The following is a 23,285-nucleotide window of genomic DNA, read 5'->3' as shown; positions in this document are numbered from 1 at the left end:
TCAATGTACATCACTTCAGAACTGCTATACTGAAATGATAGTTAACTTTTAATAAGGAATGTAAATAGTATTTCTAGAGAAAAAAAAATGTACCAACTAGCTGGAAAAAAACCAAGAACTAAAGAAGATAGGATGAACAACCTTCAGCTGCAAACAAGAGTTAATTATAACTTCTAATTCCTCACTGAATTTCTTCACTAGTAGGTTTCTGACTGGCTCCATTTGTGTGTGCACGTACGATATGAAATATACCGTATTTTCCAGCGTATAAGGTGACTGGGTGTACAAGACGACCCCCTAATTTTCCAGTTAAAACATAGGTTTTGGCCTATACTCGCCGTATAAGACTACCCTCCCTTCCGAGGCAACACCATTTAATAACATCAGATTTGATTTAAATAATTTTAATTAAAATGGTTTTGACTTACCAGTACTTAAAATCCTTCAAAATCCTCATCATGTTCATACAAAGCCTGCTTGGATTGGCAAAGGTGGTAATAGCCCGCCTCTCTGACTCAGCCAATCTGAGCAGGCTTTGTATGCATTAATAGATGACACCGCTTGCTGTGATTGGCTCAGCGCGGTACATACAGTATCAGCACAAGGACGTTCTGTATGTAGCCGAAGCTACAGTATGTTTATACCCGGCGTATAAGACGACCCCCGATTTTTGGGGGATGTTTTTTAGTATAAAAAGTCGTCTTATACGCCAGAAAATACGGTACCCATTTCATTTGTTCCAACAGGATTTTTGTACCTTGTACTAACTGCTCACAAGAACATAACAGATGCCTCCCAGACTTGAAAATATGTTTATATATAATCTAAACAATCTTGGTGAAACACAAGTTACATTTGTACAAAACAATAAGGAGAGTTTTATTTACCAATAACAATGCCTCCTATTGCTCCAGCTTTTTGGATGTTTCTCGCCTTTTCAGCAAACATGCACTGGCCTCTCTGCATCAAAGCAATTTTCTCCTTCAGTGCTTCAGGATTAGTGATCTCCGAGCATCCATTGTAAGGTTTACTGGTTGCAACAAATCCTCTTGTCTGTTTGAGAGATGTAATTGATTTAAAGTTTAAGCGACTAAATATTTCCTGCCTTTTAATTTTTTCCAATCATCCCAAAAAGACATCTATATTTTCCCAGTATACTAAAGGACTGTTGTCTTAGAGTCTTTAGACCACTTTTTGAGAATCTGTCACGGAAGTCAATTTTTAAATTAATTTATTTGCACTGATTTAGTATCCCATGTGTGACAGGATGCCCCTGTCCTGCACCGAAGCCCCCGGTGGGCAAGCCCTGTTTGGGGCACAAGGTGCGGGGCACCAGTGGTATGCTAGGTGCTCCCGCGCAGCAGGTGAGCCCGGGGTCCGGAGCAAGCAATAGCGTGGACATTATGGAGAGGGCGGGACTCCCCCTCCCCCCCCGACCTCAGAACGGCCTGGGAGCGCTGGAAGCAGTGGGGCGTTTAAAAATGCCGCCGCCGTGGGGGGGGGGGGGGAGGGGGCTGAGGCGAAATTGACATGGCTCCAGGGAGCCGAATCCCCCAACTGGCAACCGCTCTGGGGACACCCTGAAGACCTGGGGTGAGGTTAGCCTCTAGGTTCCAGGCCAGAGGGGTTAGGGGGAAGGGCGAGGGCGTCCGAGCCCCCACCTCATCCAGCAGACAGGCACAGGTAAAAGGGGGAGAGGAAGCAGCCCAGGGCACAACCATAAGAGGTTAGTGGGCTGGCGCGTTTTGGCTGTACGCCGTCAGCCAGACCGGATCACGGAAGATCTGAGTCCTTAGGGCCATGGGCCCAGGCCTCCGAGTGAGGTTGGGCCCAGGCCCCCCTCTCCCTCTGTCCCGGAGAGCAACGAACTCTTTCTGCTCGCACTTGGAACGTGGCAAACATCGTGCACAGAACACAAATCGCTCCAGCGTGAGGTGTGGGAAACATTAGCGACCAGGAGCGAGACGGCCTCAAGGGGGGAGAGCGCAAGGCCCCTACCCCGGACTCGGTCACACCATACTACAAACCTAAGAGGTTCCAGAGATTAAATCCATGCTCTTATAAAAAGCCTTTTAAGTATATTCCACAAAATACAGAATAGTCATGGTTAAGATTATAAACCATATGAGTACACAGATATACTTTAACTATAAAACAAAGTTCTAAGGATACCCGTTGAGCTGGAATTTACCCGTTGAAGTTAATAGGAGTTTTGACATTGACATCAAATGCAATAAGTAATTTCTCTCCATTTTCTCTTTATCCAGAAAGCCCATCAGAAATCCAAAGGAAGCGTCTAAGGAGAATCTACCCTCTGTTAAACTTTTAAAATATCGTAAATTCACAAATGTGTGGCAGATATGCTGAATCCTAGCAGCTTAAACTCTCTTCCCTTACACTGGCCCCTCCCCCAAGAATTATATCCACTAATAGCATTCAGAAAATAACTAGAACGCCTGTGTGTGAAGGCTATAGTATCTGAGTCAGAAGAAAAAGCCACACAATCTAATATTCCAGCTATTTTAAATGCCTATTATAAACCTACAAAAATAGTAGCTGACTACTGAAATAAAATGCAATACTATAAAATTAAGACTAATGCACGAAAGGCTGCACAAAAATAAAATTCAAGAGCAAATCATGTGACAAGCCTTAGACTATATACATACCCCTATGTTGTGTTTGGACAGGTCCATTCCAAATTGCGCTGGCCCAGCTGTCAATACTACTCTGCCAAAGAACGGGTGGGAAACAATTTGAACAGCACGCGGTGGCAGCTGCTGCTCCTTTTGTTGTTGACTAGATAGTTCAATCATTTCCTGCATGAATCGCAAACCATCTTCAGCATCAAGTGAACTTGCTGCCTAAGGAGTAAAGACATTAGGGGTAGTAGCTTAAATATTTTGCAGAACCAAAGTTTTACTGCTGCTGGTGAATTCCTGAAAGGTCACTGTGGTAGCCAACCTTCTAAGAAAGAGATGGCTGAACAAAATGGGAACTAACTTGATCCTCATTGCCCGGCATGAGAAATGCCAAAGTTAGGCAGTGCAGACTTATTAAAAATAAAAAAATTCTGAACATAATTTTTCCTTATCAGAAATATAATTGTTTACAATAAGATAATGGAAAAAAGTTTTGACTTCATCTACTCATTATTTTTAGTTTAAATTTTAGACAACTTGACAACATAAGTGAAAAACTGGTGTCTGGACTAGTGTAAAATATATGAATTATTTTGCTGATCTGGAATGTGTGGTAAATTCATACTTTTAAAGCATTCTTCAAATAAAATACTGTTTGTAGAGAGAAACTGATTATGCTTTATCAGATAAGTAGAAAAATATTAAAGGAAACTCCGAATTATTTCTGTGTCAAATAGTCACACTAGAAACAAAACCAATTAGCAATTTCTGGAAGACACAGAAGCCATATATTAAGGTTGTCATACTGCTAAGAGTGTATTTGCAAAGACTATCTGACAATTATAATACTTCTGTATTTCTACTGCACCTTTTATGTGCCCTTTAATATTTTTCACTTTACGATAGTGGGTAATTATTCGATAGCATTCAAGTTTTTCTTGAACTCTGAAAATAAGGTTGTGCTCTAAACCATGGCCTTGTGGAATTTTGATAAGGCCAAGGTATAAATGCTAATTCTGTGGTACAGCGAGTGCCAAATAGAGGTTGAACTTCTCTCGTCTGGATACACTCTTGGTCTGGTATGATTTACTTAGCCAAATGTCCACTTATCACGGGTGTGGCCAACTTTCTCATGGTCCCATAAAGTTTGTTTACAGCCACCAGCCCTGGTTCTGTGCTGTTATTTAGCTCTGATTTACCCCTACATCTCTTTCAACATCCCAATAAGCAGTGGAAGTGCTGGTAATGTTGCTAGACATTGCTGACCTCCTGTGGTCCAGCCAGTAAATTCTCTGGCTTGGCACCAGTCAGGTCCTCAGAGTGCTCAACTAGAGAGATTCAACCTGTATTTCAAATGTATTTGAGATAATCCACTTGAAAATGAAGCGTTGGCTTACTATGTTACATTACATGCACTGACATCTCTAGAGACACACTTTAATTTCATGTCTATTTAATGCCAATTTATAGATGGCATTTACATCATACATGCAAATGTGCCAACAGTATATTAGAGTGATCTAGGTCTAAGATAAGTTTCTCGGCTTTTATGAATCAGAGGGGTAGCCGTGTTAGTCTGAATCTGCAAAAGTGGCGAGGAGTCCTGTGGCACCTTATAGACTAACTGAAGTGTTGGGGCATAAGCTTTCGTGGGCAAAGACCCACTTCATCAGATGCATGTATTGGAAATTTGATAACACTGCTGATCACACTGAACAACTGCACCTCTGATCATGCTTCTCTGATTCTTCAGGTGCCAAAACTGGCAGTTTAAAAAAAAAAAACCAACAAAAATCTCAAAACCACAGACATACAAAACCAACCCAGCTCCCTCCTCCCCCCCCCCCCCAAAAAACAACAAAAAACCCTTCTACAATGCAGTTATGAGTTTTTAAATGTATAACTTAAGTTCACTAAGTTTATGGACAGCAACACACTGCATGTGATACCCAATTAAACAAATGTAAGGATTACTGATTATGTTATTCATTTCCATATTTAGGTTTCAATAACAATTCACATTTTGATTTCTAAGGGTGTTAGACTGGTTTTAACAAGTGATGATTATGGCACTTAATTACAAGACAAAGTTGAAAAAACAAAGCAAAAACTTAAGCCCCCTGTTTAAAAATATCAGAGGAAGCAACAAAGCGAAGATAAAAATGACTTTTAAAAGCTTCAGCATTCCCTTTCTAAGCAACCCAAACTGTGGGAGTAGACTACAGTAAAGCCACAGGATGCAGTCTGCCCCTATTGCAGTTATTGGGAATTTTTTTCATTTCAGTGGGCCAGGATACATCCAAGGATTCTATAAAATATATATGGGACTTACTTGAATTGCATGCTGCACTAATTGTACTCTTCCATCTTTGAGATGAATCAAACTGACTCCCATCTTCTTCAGTATCTCCAAATGCTCAGGGTTACTGGCCATAAAATCCCTGGCTCTTAGTGGTGGTTTAGGTCCATTCCCAAAACTCTCCTCTCTGCCAAAGACAGTAAGGACCAAAGTTTCAAACTAGTACATAAGTTAAATTATCTAACAGATTTACATGTGAGAGTTATCAAAAGCCAGAGATATATAATATACACAAAGCCATCAGAACCCACTCCTATCTTCAAATATAGGAAAATTACACTGGCGTATCTCAACTGAAAATTAAAGTTCTAGCAAACAAAGCTGATAGTAAAGTTTTACCCTAGTAAAGTTTTACCCTAAAATTGTAATTTTTGTAAAACACTATGAACTTCCCAAACAGTTTTACAGTGCAAGGATGATCACAGGTGTGTGTAACATTACTTAAAACTGTTATCAGTATCCTGGCTAAAGTGTGAGCCAGCACTATTCAGCATCTTTTCGAAATGTTCAGCATTTTCATTTATTACCAATATAAGTTTAAATAAAAACAGAAGAACCAGTTTTCCCGTAACTATTTCTTGGCCCACTTAATTTTCACTTGTGTAAATATTGCAGTAATCTCAAAGGCAGATTTTTTAAAAAAATTTACAGAACCTAAAGTATATACAAGATTATCTACAGTGGAATTCATGAAAAAGCAAAGGAAAAGTGGTTATTCGGGTGACTATAGAAATGAAACAATTTTCCTATTAATGATTTCAAAACCTCTTTGCTCAGTTTACAAGTTATTTTTTTTAATAGCCAGTCTCCAATCCCAATTTAGGAGCTGTGACTCGTGCTGGACTCCTTCTACTTTTATATAATTAACAGCTAGAATTTAGCTGACCACTGGTAGGAAATACAGCTAGCTTTCCTGCCTATGCAGAGGCAAAAGGAATACCTTCTTGTGAACAAAGTAACCATATCTCTCTGATAGATGCAAAGGGGAGGGGAAGGCTTGTTTTTCTAACAAATTGAACCACCACCAATTTTCTGGTCATTCCTAGCAACAGAAGATATAAAACATCCATCTTACACTCTGGCAATGCCCCTAGGACAGCTCTTATCCACCACATTTTTCAAAGGTTCACGGATACTCTGAGCATATGTAGGATCATTCGGGAAGAGAATCTGGGTGTTTGGACATGTCCATTCAAAGTTACTGTCATCCAGCTCCATGTATTCCGTTGTCTATAACATAGAAAACATATTACCTATTAAGAAACTCAATTACTCAAAATTTCTTATCAAAGGAAAATATCATCCAACAACAGATGGCATAATCTGAAGTTACTTGTATACATACAATAGTTGAAGGCAGGAAGATATGTTCAACTGCAATTACTAGTGAGGAGCAGTAAGACTTTGAGTTGCCTGCTTTTTTGCTAACTTGTTGGCACGTGTATAAAATTTTAAGTGTTATTTTTTGAAGCCTTTAACATTTAAAGTGTCCCCTAGTCTCCATCTTTATATTATTTTCCTTTCTGAACAGCTCTTACTTTCTGTCTTCCTAACATTCCCAGTTAGTACAAAATAAAACAAATAATGCTGGTCTTGAGTCTATTTTGCTGCAATTAGACAATGATATGAACAGCAGCAAATGCACCAAGGCTGTGTATCAGAGGGCTCAAATGCAGTCCTGTCTTGGTTTCTATTTGGAAGGTTATCTTTGTATTCACAATGTCCAGAAACAGAAGTGCCAATTAAACAAAACTAGTTACAGAAATTGAAGGATTATGCCCTCTATTGGTAAGTGATGCTTTCAAGCTGAAGCAAATCAAATACTGGCACTCTATGTAACTTCTTGCTCTCTCAGAAAAGGAAACACAGTGTCTTTTGCTGTAAGTATTCTCTTCCCCACAATCTATATGTTACAATCAAGGAAATTTACAGGTGGAAATATCAACTACTTTCAAACCAGACTAACTGTAAAGCAAATGACATTGGTTTTTCTTTGAAAGGAAGAGCTTAGTTATTAACATTTGCAAATAGCACTATTTTACTGTAGCATAAGAACTGCATGGGTTTAGACAATATATCTGTTCCTGGCTCTGCAAATGACTTTGAGTGATCCCAGGCAAATCATTTAACTTCATTACAGTTTCCCCATCTGTGAAATGAGTATAATTCTTATCCACTTACAAAACACCTGCAAGAAAAAAGTCATTTAATGTTATTTAACAACAATAATTCTCTAAGACCCACTATTTAAAGGACAATAAAAAGGCTCCAGAAAAAATGTTTAAGTTGCCAAGGCATAACAAAGTTATTTTACTGGAAGAAATTGCTACATACAGGTTGTACCTCCCCTAACTGGGACTCTGTGGTCTGGCAACATCCATGGTCCGGCAGGACCACGGATGTTCCTGGACCAGGAAGCCCAAGTATGGGGAGGGAAGCCAAGCCATGAGGCAGGGGTGGAGGCAACAGGCAGCATGAACCATGTTGGGAGAGATCTCCCTGGGTCCAGCAAATCCCCTCTATGAGGGACATCCCATCCGTACAAAGTAACTGAGTAATTATTGTTAGAAGTATGACCAACATAAAATAAATAGAGTCAAGCCACCTAAAGTCTGCAATGTTACAAACTAAGGCCCAGGAAAACTGCTCCCCCACTATCTTCTATCAAACTAAATAATGAAACATCAGCAGGTCACCTTGCTAATAATGCAGTAGGCCGGGCGAAGATATTTCAAGTGGCTGCCATGGTATCTTAGAATAAATGTAAGCAATGCAGCCTATTAAGATGCGTTTCTCCTTCTCATCTATTGCAATCAAGCATTTTAAAACGATCAGTGTTTTCATTCCAATAACTATGTTTATTTTACAAATTCTTCCAATTCCTGAAATCTATTTCAAATGGGATCTTTCCCTTCCCTTTACCTTATTCAGATATTGGTAACTTGGACAGATGTTTCAATGAAACTCGACTTCATCAATATTTAGTAGATTAAACACGGCTTATATTTAGTTTACTTTCACATCTCAGCCCTGATTTCCCTCTGAGTTTTTACTGATTTTAGGAAACCCTGCTTCATACCCCAACAGGTATACACAGCTACCATCAAGGAAATATTCTGCCTTCTATACAGGACAAGTTATACTCCCTATGCAGAATTTCAAAGATTTTCTACAGATATTAGTACAACTTCTTTTTACAAGTTCTGTCCCTTTTAATCCATGCTTATCTTTTATTGTTACTAATGTTGCTTTTCTCAAAGGTTTTGGGGGCAGCCAAACTCCTGGGAAAAGGAGAGCAGAGCGATGAAAGCGCAGACAGCTATGAGGGAACATGGCCAATTTTTGTTAATTAAGGCTTACATGCAATGAGTTAATGAATTTTAAAAAGCAGCATTTCTCAACCTGAGGTCTGTGGACCCCTGAGAGTCCACAGGGGAACCTGAGGTCCCTGCTGATCAACTCCTCTCCCTCCCTGGGGCTAAAACAGACTCCCCACCTGCCCTGGTTGTGTGCCGCTCCCAGGTACCATGCAGCCCTAGGTGCATGGGCATCCAGGAAAGCTTTGCATGCTGACCTCACTCAAGAACCACCTCAGCAGCTCCCAATGGCCAGGAACTATAACCAATGGGGCCTGCGAGCACAAGGGAAGAATGTGGAGGCACCCTGGCTGCCCACACACTTAGGAGCTGCAGGGACATGCTGCAGTAAAGCCCATCCCCATCCCAATCCCATGCCCCAGTCCAGTGTCCCCATCTGCACTCCAACTCCCTCTCAGAGCCTGTACCCCCCCCCAACATCATGCCTCAGCCTGGAGTCCCCTCCTTGCACCAAAATCCCTCATCCCTGGCCCCACACCAGAGCCCATACCTCTAGCAGAAGCCCTCATGCCCCTGCACCTGAACACCCTGCCTCAGCCTAAAGCCCCTCATCTCCAACCCTACCCAGAAGCCTTTACCCCCAGCTACAGCCCTCACCCTACCCCTGATAAAAATGAGTGAGCATGAGGGAGAGGAAGTAAGAGGGAGGAGGGACAGAGCAAGCAGGGGCAGGGTGGGACAGGGGAACCCAACATTTAAGTCAAAATGGGGGGTCTTTGGGTTGCTAAAGCTTGAAAACTGCTGCTATATGGCTCACTACAAATTATTTTACAAGTCTAATCTCAAAGTCATTGGTCTTCAGGTTCCTAGGGCAGTATTTCCTTCATTTTCAATGTTGGATTCACTCAGTATAGCTGTGAAGCTTTGCTTTAATAGATTACGTTCTCCAGGAAGAAAGCCCTCAGCCAGAAATAGTCTGTGACCTCAGTTTTCCATAACTGATCTGAGGCACTCCAGTTTCAATGGCACCAAGTCTCAAAACCTGATCATGTCACACAGGCTTGCAGGGCTTAAAGTTGCAATGTAGTGGTTCGGGCTCTAGGCAGCCAGAGGTCTTTTATTAGACTGTAAACATACCCTGAGTGTCTTAAAGCTTGTCTACACAGCACAGATGCACAGTGTTGTGGGTGTGATTTCTAAAGCACATCAATGCGTTACACAGTAACTAACTGATCTGCTGTCATGAACTCAAAGTTCCATATTACACCTTAGCATAATGCTTGTTGAAAGCACTACATTAATGCGCACTTGGGAGCCTTTAGTTTGGGCCACAACTCGCAACACCCTGTTGTGCTATAGAATGCTCAGCCATAAAGTGCACATTGCTAGGAGAAAACACTAAGTAAAGGATATGAAGAACTTATCCAAGAGTGACCACACTAAGTCAAAATAATGGCAATTTAACAAGAGGGCTATCCATAGGTGACAGCTAAGAAAGTGAGAGAATTATTTATCTATTTAGCCTGGCAGCTACTGCTGCTGGAAAGACCCATGTCTGAAGATGAAAGAAAAGCACTGTTTAAACTCTATCACGACCACTTCCAGCAGAGTCTGAGTATGCGATTTCAACAGGTTCCCATTTGGCCTGGGGAGCAGGACCCTGGGGCTACGTCTACACTGCACAGTTATATTGGAATAAGCTATTCCAGAATAGTTATTCCAAAATAGTATTTTGAAATAGCACGTCTACATTACAGGGAAGCCTCAAAATTAGTCCGAGGCAGGCTTCCTAATGCAGATGTGATCTCTTGATTTAGAGCCCCAAGAGGAATAACTTAGAATGGCCCTGGTGAGGGGCTATTTCAAAATAGCAGAAGTGGAGTACCTACACAGCCCCTATTCCAAAATATCAGAAGGGGCATTAGTCTTCATAGAATGAGGTTTACAGAAGTTGGAATCAGCCGTCATTTATTTCGAAATTATTTCAAAATAACGGAATTGCTGTGTAGCTGCTCGCATACTTATTTTGGAATAACAGCCGTTATTCCGAAATAACTTTGCTGAGTAGACACACCCTAAGAGCCTGAGCCTCAACTTCTGGTATTTGCCATAGTTCAACTGATTTCAACCCTTTACACCAGCTGAGGACCTGGCCCTACATCTGAAAAGCTCACTTGGGATTCCTAGATCAGCAGGCTGACTCAGCATTTTATTTTTCCCCTAAAATTAAAAAAAAAAAAAAAAAAAAATCACACCTTTTCTTGTTTGGTATAGCTCTAATATATTTCCTGTTTTAACTATAGGGTAAATTTAATTTACCAAGTCATTTTTTGTATTCAGAACACTAACTGAAGACCAGGGTTTTATTGGTTGGTTTATTACCAGCAAGTGTGTTCTGTGACCTTTCTGCCAAGTTCCTGGACTGGAGCAATGTTTTATGGTTGAGTTATAAACACAGGTTGGATCTCCCTGATCCTGCACCCTTGGGACCTGACTGGTCCTAGACGAGGGAGTTTGCTGGGCCAGGGGAGGTGAGGGTTCTCCCGGGGGCACTGGCTTCCTGATCCCCAGCGGCTGTCTGTGGTCCTACTGGAGGTTGCCGGACAAGAGAGGTTCAACCTGTACCTAAAAACAGGCTTGATCATGGGAAAAAATGATAGTACTCATGGGTGCCACTAATTACTGTAATGAGGAAACAGTTTGTATGTAATAAACATCTGTCAAAAATCTTATATTGCTTAAACTTACCATTTACTCTGATTTTTTCCAATTAAAACCACATTAAATGCTATTAAAAATAGATTCAAATTTTAAAGAGTCAACTCACTGTATTTTTTTTAGATACTGTTTGGTTTGTAGTGGAGAGCCACAAAGGTAATAGATGAGCCTCTGTAGTAAAGATATAATCTTCTATATCAAAAATTATATCTTCCTTATCAGCAAAGAGCAGGTAAAGGTATTTAAACATCTCAGCCAGGAAGAAAGAATCCATTCTATGTGGTGAGAGAGAAAAAGAAAAGATGGCTTTAGAACACTGATACTTCTCAAAGTGGCAGTAAAAACAATCACAGGATATTCAGTTTCCAAATAGTTAATGATACTTAGCATTCCAGATTTCTCATAGTAGGAAAGAAAATCAAACAGGGTCTAATCCTGTTTGCCAATGCCTTCCCCACAGCTGCAGATCCTGTCCTGCATGGCTGGGCTTAGCTCGCCTCTCCAGGCACTGTGACCTGGTGCACACGGTTGCTGTGCTGCTCAGGTTTAGCTTGGCTGCTCTTCTGTCATGAGGAGAAAGGATGGAAGCAGGGCAGCAAAGCTATATTTGACTGAGCAGAATAGAAGCACAAGGTTGTCCTAAGCTTGGGCCGAACATAGGCTGGAGAGTGCAGGGGGAGGTACTGTTCAGCCCTGACTACTCCCTGCAGCCTCTTTCCTCATCAAAAAGCATCCAGACTGCATTCTTCCTTCCCAATGATGCCCCCAAGATGGTTGTGCCCATGAGTGCTCCACCTTAGATGCTTCAGCGCTGCTGAGTCTGAGACCGGAGATTTGTGACAACAGTGCCCCTGGCCAGCCACGTACGCAAGAAGCCCGTGTGTGTTCTGAGTAGACTGCTGCACATGCGCAACCAGCCCCCTCTCCTCAGTTTTTTTCTCTGACCCGGATGTGCTGTATTCCGAAGCAGAGGGGAGGTGGAGCACCCACAAGGACAGCCATCTTGAAGAACTCCAGTTATTATACAGGTGAGTAACCTTCCCTTCCTCTTTGAGGAGTGTCCCCATGGGTGTTCTACCTTAGGTGATTACGAAGTGGTAGTCGGAGGAAGAGAGCTTGGAATGCTGAGCCTGTGAGTTAGAGATAATTGTGTGGCCAAATGTGGTCTCTGGCTCAGCGAATGTCTGTAGTGCATAATGTTGCGTGAAGGTATGAGTTGACACCCATGCGACGGTCCTGTTCTGTTGGGACACCCTGTAGGAATGCCACTGTGGCTGCCATTGCTGAGTGAGATTGCACAGTTGGTGGGGGCGCTCTGAGCTATGGTATAAGCTAGTTTAATGCAACCAGACACCCATTTTGAGAGTCTTTGTTTTGATATAGGCAACCCCAGTGAACACTTTAGATGAGACAAACCCAGGGGCAGCCCTAGACTAGCTGCCAGCAACTGGCACCCTAGGCAAACCATGCAATCGGCACCCCCACCTCCAAACCCCTCAATGATATTGCACCACCATTTGGCGCCCCATTTAACTTGGCACCCTAGGCAACTGCCTAGTTCGCCTATATGGATGGGCCGCCACTGCAAACAGCCCTTTTGGAAAACTGGCTTTGACCACTGTAGTAGAATGCCAGTGCTCTGTGGACATCCAGGGTATGGAGAGCTGCTTCTTTATTGTCCTTGTGCGGTTTAGGGAAGAAAACAGTAAGTATATGGGCTCATTGCAGTGAAACGCAGTAAGTAGGAATTTGGTATGAGTCCTAAGTGTGACCTTATCCTTGTGAAATATTGTGTATGGTGGATCCACCATTAAGGCTGCTATTCACTAACACATCTTGCAGAGGTGACTGCCACAAGGAAAGCTACTTTCATTGATAGATGTAAAAGTGAACAGGTGGCAAGAGGCTCAAAGGGTTTACCCCCATGAGCACCTTCAGTATAAGGTACAAATCCCTTGCTGGGATTGGTTCCTTGTCTGGGGGAAACATGTTGGATAGAACCCACATAAAGCGTTTGACCAATGGTGTGTGAAAATTGTGTGTCCTTGTACAGGAGCATATAGAGCGGAAATGGAAACAAGGTGCACCCTGAGGGTACTCATGAAGAGACCTACATTATGTAGTTCTAATAAGTATTGTAGAATGTGAGATACTCCCATGTGGAGTGGTTCATGGTTGTGAGCTATACATCAGGCTGTGAACGTTTTCCATTTTTGATCATATGTCTTTCTTGTTGCTGGTCGACTGGAATTTATAAGGATGAGTTGTACTGCTTCTGGAAAGGTCCTTTAGCAAACATCCACGCCCAGAGGTGTAACTTGTGGATGGCAAATTTGACTGTTTCGTTGTGTCAGCAAAGATGTAACTGGTGGGAATTGATGTGGTGGCTGAACGCTCATCTGTAACGGGTGAGGTGGCTGGCTGCGCATGCGCAGTAGCCTTCTCGGAACACACACCGACTTCTTGCATGCGTGGCTGGCCAGGGGCACTGTTGTCACAAATCTCCGGTCTTGGGCTCAGCGGCGCTAAAGCACCTATGGTGGAGCACCAATAGGGACACTCCCTGAAGAAGAATTATATTTACAAAGGGAAACAACAGTTCCAAAAGTTCAATGGAAAAGTAGCGTTGTAATAGCAACAGCAACAATAACAAACATCTTGAGAATTCGAGCATCAAAGTTTTTCAAATAAAATATACTTCAAATTTAATCTTTTTATACATCAAGTTTTATTAAAAATATATAACGAATATATCAGAATAGGCTGTCTTCACTAACACAAAAGGGTTATAATTTAAGGCTATAAGTATAAAAGTGTTTAAGGCAGTTAAACTACTGATTCCATTAACATCAGATCAAATGTGCATAATCTGAGGGTTGGTTTATTTAAATGAACACAAAATGCACTACCAGTATTTATCCAAAATTCAGTTAATCTGAAAATGCATAAGAAGAAGTTCAGGCTCCTTGTACATTTTATAATAAACTTAAAAATCACTACATGCTTACCTGTCCTCATGGCTTCCCGTACGAACATCCTTCATCGCAGCAAATCCACAAGGCACTCTAGCATATTTGTTTAAATTTTCAATTAGTGTTTTTCCTACTTCTAGGTAATAAGGGTCCCCAGTAGCCTATTTTTAGGAAAGATACACAGTATTAGATGTATTCGTTTTTGGTATGTTGCCTTTTTTCACTTCCATTAAATTTAATTTGTCATTGTGTGACAGGGTGTATATCCCACACTAGGCCGGAAGGGATTATCACCACACTATGGGCAGAAGTCGTCCTGCCCCGCACAGACAAAGTGGGCATGCTTAAGGAAGCAACACAGCTCAGACTGGGCTGGATGATGGAGAGGAAGGGAGGTCCAGCAGAGAATCAGCCACAGTCCTCATTGGTGGAGGCGGAAGACCCTGTAGATCGAAATAAGCCTCCACAGCCGACCGAGCACCAAGGAGCGGCCAGAGCTGAGGAACCTGGGGACTCCGAGGCTGCAGGGACTGTCACACTACCACGTAAGATACGTGAGTGGTTATCCCCCACCCAGGTGAGCTCAGCCTATTTCAGTGGGATTCCTCACTGAGCCAGTGGACCTATCTGCCACAGCTCTGGGGTGGACCCCTTCAACTTATGTTGCTCCCAAGCTAGCAAAGCTCTTGGTACTGGTGACTGCTATAGGGTTGCATGGCCTAAAGGGCCGTTACACAGACTCTGACCATTAGGCATGCAGCCTTACCATAGGGGTTTGTGAGGTTTGATATTTAACCCCAGTGTCCCCATATCCTCTACTCCCCTCCCCTTAGAGGTGGGGATGTGCATATATATGTTGTTTTGAAAGAGAAGAGCCATATTCAGAAAATTATTTTCTAATACAATGCATTACCATTTACACTGTATGGACAATGTATACTATGCTAGAACAATCAAAAGGAAAACAGGAGATATGCCCAGATTTTTAAAGGTATCTGAAAACAAAACTTAAGCCTTGTAGTGCTGAGTGCAGCAATGCCTAAATACCTTTAAAACTCTGGGCCTCAGACACCCAAATGTCACTGACTCGGAAGGGATTTGGCCCCTTTGTATTTTGAAAACTCTTGCCTTATAAAGCAAAACTCCAAAGACATTTTCTAATAACAAGAGTTGCCTACATCTCGCTTGCATGCTGTATTATTTAACTCTTGACCCCAGTGGATAAGATGGGATCCAGTTCTACTTTCAGCTTTAGCATGCAGTTCCAATAAAATCCAAACCTTAGTATCAAGTGTCTAAAAGACAGAGATGAAGAAAGTGCTCTTACTTTATATAAGAAATAGGTGCTTTCTGCAAATTCTGGTCTTAAAGGATGCTGAGCCCAATGAACCCTGAAATCTGTTGTGAAAGCCTTAGGAACAAAGAATAGCAATAAATAAATGTAGGCATAAAATGTACAGATTGTTTTGATATCTAAACTAATAATTCACCAAAACAAAGAAGGGTGAAAGTCCTGATCAACAAGCTCTTCTGGTTTCTCTCTCATTTTCATTTCTCATTATAAAAAGCCCCTATCCAAAATTGTTCTAGGATTCCTGTCAGACGATTTCTTAAAAAATCCCAACAAAAACAAAAAAAAACCCAAAAAACACCCCACCACAACTTAACAGAGAATAATGTTCTGGGGACAATAGCCTGATTCTGATCTTATGTACATCAATATTATTCAGACAGTGAAATTACTGCAAACTAAAGCCAGAGTTTAAAATTAATCCCTTTGTGCCCATGTGATTTATTGGGCTCTATTCTGGATACTTCTAGGTGGGATGAAGTCAGACATTCAAACTTGTTCACTCATCAAGTGTAGTAAAGGTAGAGATCTAGTATATTAAGGTTTGTTTGTATCAAAAACAAAACATAACTGACTTGTTATCTCTGAATGCTAGGACAGGCAAGCAGCCACCTATGGCATGAATATGTACATCAGTGGTCCCCAACCTTTTGGGGCTGCCGTGCACCTGGGGCTGGCGCTGCCCATGTGCTGCGTGCCCGGGGTAGGGCCGGCCCTGATCACTCGGCGGGCACCATGGGCCGCGTTGGGGACCACTGATGTATATCATAAAAGTACTAGGAAAAACAAGAGAGCCTCTGTCCACTGAAGAGCAAGGATCAAATTTTCAAGTGTTTTGCAAATGTTCCAGTATAGCTTGTATACAGGCAAACAGGTTATGTGTGCAATTTACCTATTTTCAGGCTCAACAAAATACCCATATGGATATTTTTTAAAAAGGCTAGACAAATATGGCCCTGAATGGGTTACTTCTCCAATGGATTTAGCCAAGAAATGTAAGGAAATGAAAAGTCAGTCTGATTTACTAACATAAAGCCATTATATCACCAAGATAATGTCATATCAACATTATATAAACTTTGCAAACTAGTATGTTGCGATTTAAGCTCAGTTTAAAAAAAAAAAATTATCATCACTTCTGTGTTACAGTAATTGTTTCCCTGCTATTAGTAGTTACAATATCTCAGGGAAAAATGTTTCATATCCAAAACGACTCTTCTGTTTGGAAGGGGGGAGGGTTGCGTTGCAAGTTGTCAAAAGAATGCTAAAACCAGTTTTTTTTTTAAAAAAAGTGTGTGTTATGTTTAGTACTTTTTCCAAATTAATGTCTGGAATTACTTGAACTGAGATTAGTCTGTTTACATAACCTTCTGCCTTACCTCAGGAAGAAAGTTATGCTTTTTTATCACTTGATATAACATCTCATGAGTTTCAATAGCAGGTCTAATGTCACCTTTCAATACCTACAAATCAAGAACGACAAATACACAAGTCAGGCATGTACCTGTACAAGACTACACTTGAATGGGTACATTTCCAGCATTCACAATACAGTAAATCATAACCCTCTGTTTCAGTGTATGATCTGCTGACTTTACGGGGGTTTTTTGGGGGGGGGGGGGGTGGGCTTAGTATGGGATAGGAAACGGATGAGTGACCGCAACCCCTAAGAGACAACTATTTCATAGAAAGCATAACTGACTTATGGGAAAGATTGCAGGATCATACATGGCCAGGTTTGTGACAGATGTTACAAAATGCATCTGTAGCCCAAGACTTGAAGGGACTTGTTCCATTTCGTTCATATTTTGATATTGGTTTTGAAACAGAGTCTCAATCAGATATATAAAACTCCTCAGGAACCCAGAATGGCTCATATGATTGCAAAGGCAACGGAAGGAGAGCCAGGTGAATACTGAAAGGGTAGGAAAGATCAGTCAGTTTCCCCTTCTTAACAGTCAGCATAGACCTGGAAATAATGATTTAATAGAACCAGCAGAGAAAACAAAGGCAAACAAATTCTTCCACATCATGTAATATTTAAAAAAATATAGAGTTTAAATTACAATTATGTAATTTTTATATATTTTTATGAACAAGTATTCATAAGTCCATTTAATGTGATCTGAGAACTGGAGATTTTAGAAATCTTACCTGCAAGCCTGGGAAGAATGCAAGCAACGAGTCCATCCAGGTCCGAGCATTTAGCATTGGTTTGTGAATATGAACATCAAGCAGTAGAGGTGGTTGACTAATGTACCTCATTATGGCATCATAGTGCTAACAAAAACAAATATCATGAGCTCACTTTTCTTTCAAAAGAGACATGAAAACCCAGTAGTTTGCTGTATTTTATTTCAGTAAGGTAATGGTCCCTGAAAAAAGCACCCTTGCAATTCATGATATTGATATTTAAAATACACAGATCCTAGTTATGGCAATCAGAATGCAAAAGCCTGAATAATTATTGCATAATTATATACACATACACATTCACAAATATATTCAGCAATCATTACTATGAATATGCAAGTTTTTTCCTCTGCTTGGCTACTGTACCTCATTTGCTTTGACTAGCTCCTGTGCCATGATTTTTAAGCTACCTGACAGCAATAAAAATGGCTTTAGTTTCTCACTTACTTTGGCTGAAGCAGAGAACTACAAAATGCATTTATAAAGAAAAGAAAGCACTGAATGGGGCTAAATGCTGTAAAGATTTGAAAAAATACTTTGGTTAGTTTGACTGCTTACCTGCTCCTAACCTCTCTTCTTCCCTAGATAGCTGTCTTACTTGTGTTTATATTTAAAACTGTAAGGCCTGCAATGCAAAGTCCTCAGCCTTCAGATGAGGAGTTTAGGAGATAATACTTTATCATGGGCTGAACAAATAGAAAGCCCAATTAAATTGTTATAATGGCAGCTATACATATTACCATTATCAATTTTTACGGTTGACAGGCTCTTAACTCTGTGTGGTTCTGACTTCTATATTGCCTGCAAGAATTCAGAAAATCCATTTCATTTGTATTATTTTAATGAAAAAATGTCACGATTTTCAAAACATTTATCAGTTTCTACCTCTAAAAGACCTTTGAAACAGGCCACGTATATTTTTGCAGGTTATAGTTATATAATCACTGGGCTGGCTTAGTGTCTGTGTACTTCTGGCTGTGCCATGCTACATGAAACACCATCTGTTGCTCTGAGAATTTTTAGCTTACTTTGTGATTAGAAAGGCCTTTCATTGATAAGAGTTTTCTGTAAAGCAGTGTAGAAGTAGCACCCGTTAGCTCCAAAGTGAGTCTCAATGGAGCCTTCCTTAATTATGACTATACTAGTATGGGATGCAAACAAAGAGATTATATTATGTGGGTATACTAGTCAGCCCAAGTTTGGCTACAAAACATAACAGGAAGAATTAGCACTGTGGGCACTGCAAGAGTTTGAGAAAGTTATAAGTTTCCTGCTATGCACTTTGCAGGCTAATAGATAACACTAAGTGATTATTAAATAGGGAAAATACTTGAGCAAAAAGTTAAATGAACTTACTGTGTTAAATCTTTCCAGGAAACTGTCATCTCCAAGCAAGACATAGGCTTTTAATAAATATTCATAATATGAGTCTATTCCTGCTCCAACTCCACTATCTAGAAATAGCACAAAAATACAGAAGTACTGTATTTTTTACTTTAAATAGTTACATGGATAAAAATTTTCAATGGCTCATTTACAATTCGATGACATTGGCTATTATTTGAATAAAGAAAAGAGGGGATATTCAAGACAAACAAGGATGCAACAAGTGGCATGTGGATTAATGAAAAACTGCATTGAGTGGTGTGCAGTATTTTCCTACTTGTTTAAAAATAGGTTCTAGTATATTTGAACATTAAACTATGCTCAGGGATGCTGTTAAGTCAAGTGTTTGATTCCATTGTAGAAAAATATTTTTATTGGCCTTAAAAACACAACTGACTCTTATTTAAACTTTTAAAGAATTGGAATCCAGTATAATGCTGAGAAATCTCTCAGCGCCAAGGAAATTGGGGATTTCTTTCCTTGAAACAAAAACTGATTTCAAGGCAACATATTGTTATAGAGAAAAACATAGGCCTCATTATATTTGGTTCCTTCAGATCCAAAAGTCCACAAATCTACTTGCCTCCCTAACAGTATTTTAAAATAATTTAGCCTCCAATGAGCTGTATGTGATCATGGGTGTTAGTCAAAATCACGTACCTTTGCGGACCCAGTCTCCAGTATGTATATTAATGGTGACTCCCACTAAATTGCTGTTGCGTTGTCTTTTTTCCCAAAGAAAATCGAGAGCCTTCCGTGCATATTCCTGCAACAACCAACCAAGCAAAAATTTTAACTGAAGTGTAATTAGAGGGCATTTGAACTAAGGGGGATATGAAAGAGATCTTTAAAATCATCACTGGTGTGGAAAAATGGAATAAACAAGAGTTATACTCCTTCCCACAGCACAAGCACTAAAGGCACCAAATGAAATCAATAGTATGGATGTAAAATCCTGTTTAATCAGTTATCTGATTAAACATTGTGTTTAATCGGTTAACCACCTAAACAGGGCTTGGGGGCTGGGCTGGAGTGCGCTCCCCCTCCCCCCCGCCCGCTGTGGAACCCAGTAGAGGCGAGGCTTACCAATTAACCATATCCCTAATTAATGGAGTTAACTTTCACAACAGAAGTGCGCTTTAAATGCCACATGCCTAAAGTCTCTTCAACAGTAGTTTAACGAAATAATAGCAACTTTATCCAAGCACCTTGGAGAGAGTCTATTAATCTCACTCATTATATTAAGTTTGCTTAGTTTCTATCGATACTACTATTTGTATTATAAATTACCTTCTAGAACTTTCTGAATATAGTACTTGATTAGATATGCCATATTAATGTGCCATATTAATTTAAGTGTTTCTGGAAATGTACTTCATCCTTGTGCACAGTAAAGCTAAAAGATGCAAAATCCAAATACAACTAATTTGAAACAAGTTCATTCTTCTTCCATGAATTTATATTAGCAATACAAAAATGTAAAAGCACGCAATTCAAAATCTAACCCCAATAAATAAAAGACCATAGAAAGCAAACCTCAAATATTGATGTTCCTGTGAATCGGCTTAGAGCAGCAAATTCAAGTATCAAGGTACCTGCACAAGCTGTACAGGTATCAGTCTCTGTTCCTGTTCGAGCTTCTGGACTTCTTAAACCAAATTTTAAATTCACCTAAAAGAAAGTAGAGTTTGTATCTTTTACTAGCTGCAAATATATACACAAATCGACAATGGGAGAGATTAAAAATTAGGAACTGTATTCTCAGTTCTTTATTTGTTCTAATTAAAAACCAAAACATTAATCTTGTCTCACCTGATATCACAACCATTCTTTTAACTTTACTGGTGCAAAAAGGTATGTTGGATAAAATTTTCAAAAGTGCTTAAGTCACTTAGAAATAGAGCTGAATGGGAAGCTGTTTTGCAGCCCACATAAAAAGTTCAAGATTTCAAAAAATGTTCTCATTCTGCATCAGATCAAATGGATATCTTCCAAAAAGATTTATGAAAAGTGAGAGAGAATTTAATATATTCAACAGCCACTCAGTGTAATATGGAAGACTCAAGCTCAAGTCCCTGCTCTGACTCATAATTAACCAATGAGTTAAGAGTATGCCATAAAAAATGCCGAATATAAAGAAAAATGTCAAATTAAACCCCTCAACATAATATTTGTAGTCTGGAGACTTTTTTTAAAATAGGCAACTATGAAAGTTAGGTGAATTTTGAGTTAAACCCAAAAGTACATACTGAACACTCCCAATTAACTAAGCTGTAGAGGATACATCAGTAAAGTTTTAAGTAACATTTCAATAAAATATTAAACATATGAAAAGAGGTGCAGGATACTAATTGCCAATGGTTTCATGAGTTTTGCTATCTCTAATGATCATGTTATTTCTCCAAGTTTGCTCTATCAAGCTTAGATAGCCCAAAGCAAAATTTAAGAAATAAGCTAGCACTGATCACAAAATATTAATTCATTTTTGTTATTCAATGTATGGAAAAGACAAGTATCAATCATGTTTATACCTGCAAGTGTCATTAATACAAAAAGACTTATAAAAAAAAAAAGTGTAAATTAGTTCTGTGCCAAATGCCTCTCCAGCCTAGTAAGCAAGGACAACCTGTATTTATTTCACAACTGAGTTATTTTCTGATCCTAGATACAAATAAATTAATGCATAATCTGTCAAAAATAAGGTTCTCGCCTTCTTTATGAAGTAGCTTCCTGAAATATTAACAAAGTTTTGCCTATAGTTTGAGGTGATCTGGATTATAAAACACTTACTCTTGGATAAGGGAGACCACTAGTAGTGTTAAAAGCAGGTAGAAGTTTGTAGCCCAGTTGTTTTGCCATGTGCAGAAGTTCACCACTGTACCACTGCATGTATTCACCTTTCTCTTTCAGCATAATTGCCACAGAGTGCCCACCTAATAGACCTCTAAACACAAGAAAATATGACCACGTGTATTTCACATCATTAAGTCACAGCAATGCAATAATTTATATTATTTGTGACAAGCACTATATAAACAATTGTGGTGAGTATTTCAGAAGTGCTAAGAACACACAATTCTAATTTGAGTCATTGGAAGCTGTGGTGTACCTTTGGCAGAAAAAAAAAAGTCAAGCATTTAATGGGTAGGGTGATTTTTTTTAACTTGTAGATTACAGACATAAAAAGAGTGTTGATAAAATTAACAATAAATTCTTCCTTACACCATTTCACTAGGGTAGCCAGGTATCCGGTAAAACCACCTCCTATCCGGTAAAACAATTCAGAAAATACCAGACACCTAAAATGACCAGTATTTTCTGATTTTTTCCTGGGCAGGAGGCAAAAATACCAGGTGCTTACCTGGTTCTGCAGGGGAGCAGTCTGGCCAGAAGCAGGAAGACAAGATGGCGGACAGCTGCCAGCAGCTTGTTAGGGCCACAAAGCCTCAAAAGCATTTCTTAAAGGGGCCATGCTGGGGTTTTTTTGGCTTAACTCTCGGGGTCTATTTTCTTTTCCCTCCTCAACAACTTTGGGCTCCCTCTTTCCCCTCCCCCCCAAACAATTTTTTCCCTTTTTTGGGGGGGGGGGTTAGCATTTTTGGTTAAACCATCTGGCAACCCTACATTTTACAGAACATACTGAAGAAGTAGATTATTGAAGAAAACTAGATGACTAACCCTGCACGTGGATAAGGCAGAAGTCACTATCTTATAGGTTATCGTGAGCCTAATGAAATGATGTGTACATAAGCCCCAAGTAATCAAATCTTGATTGTCAATTAATTTTATGTGAAAACCTTTTGGAAATGTAGTTAAGTCATTTGAATTCAGAGGGGCATATTGTTTAGTATCTATAAACAAGGTTGAGGGAACCTGTGAGCAACAAAATGATTCTTTTAAACAAACAGATGCATTGTCTGTGTTCTTAATTCAAGAATGATTATCACATTTCAGAATTATCCCTTAGCCACAGACTTAATATGTTTTGCACTATTTATTACGCAAAAACATAAATAACTAAAACCCACGTGATTGCATAAATTGTACTTTATGAACTAGAGAAATCTGATATAGTGTATATCAAATGTTTGACAACATAATCTTAGCTTTGAGGCTATATTTATGCAAGGAAAATAAGTTTTGAGACACAGGTTGTCGGCCACTATTGAAAAAAAGCTCTTCTGCTGGTATGGACAACTTCATCTGATGGCTATCAGCAGTTCCTTCCTAAACATTCAAAAGCTTTGCTATAACAGAAGTTAAATCTGGTGATCCAATAGAACCACCATTCTCAGTATCAGCTGAAGTAGAAATGAAAGCTATGTTTGACAGGACAAAAATTTGAGA

General features: G+C 39.9%; 1 protein-coding gene across 2 annotated transcripts in view; it reads right to left on the bottom strand.

The window, feature by feature from the left end:
* The window catches only part of EDEM3 (ER degradation enhancing alpha-mannosidase like protein 3), a 45,941-nt gene that overhangs the window by 4,837 nt on the left and 17,819 nt on the right, over positions 1–23,285 (bottom strand). For both annotated transcript variants that reach the window (XM_075936768.2, XM_075936767.2), the window contains exons 6-18: positions 21,729–21,882; positions 20,475–20,609; positions 19,599–19,704; positions 18,909–19,006; positions 17,514–17,639; positions 16,739–16,822; positions 15,336–15,419; positions 14,045–14,169; positions 11,146–11,311; positions 6,077–6,231; positions 4,975–5,128; positions 2,670–2,864; positions 888–1,053 (exon numbers count right to left, since the gene is read on the bottom strand). In XM_075936768.2, the coding sequence (XP_075792883.1) occupies positions 888–1,053; positions 2,670–2,864; positions 4,975–5,128; positions 6,077–6,231; positions 11,146–11,311; positions 14,045–14,169; positions 15,336–15,419; positions 16,739–16,822; positions 17,514–17,639; positions 18,909–19,006; positions 19,599–19,704; positions 20,475–20,609; positions 21,729–21,882 (1,748 nt within the window). The remainder of the gene's footprint in view (positions 1–887; positions 1,054–2,669; positions 2,865–4,974; positions 5,129–6,076; positions 6,232–11,145; positions 11,312–14,044; positions 14,170–15,335; positions 15,420–16,738; positions 16,823–17,513; positions 17,640–18,908; positions 19,007–19,598; positions 19,705–20,474; positions 20,610–21,728; positions 21,883–23,285) is intronic.

This window comes from Pelodiscus sinensis, chromosome 9 (genome assembly GCF_052426305.1).
Source record: "Pelodiscus sinensis isolate ZL-2025 chromosome 9, ASM5242630v1, whole genome shotgun sequence".
Taxonomy (NCBI): Eukaryota; Metazoa; Chordata; order Testudines; family Trionychidae; genus Pelodiscus; species Pelodiscus sinensis.
Note: the sequence above shows the minus strand (reverse complement) of the source record. Positions and strands in the feature narration are given on the sequence as shown.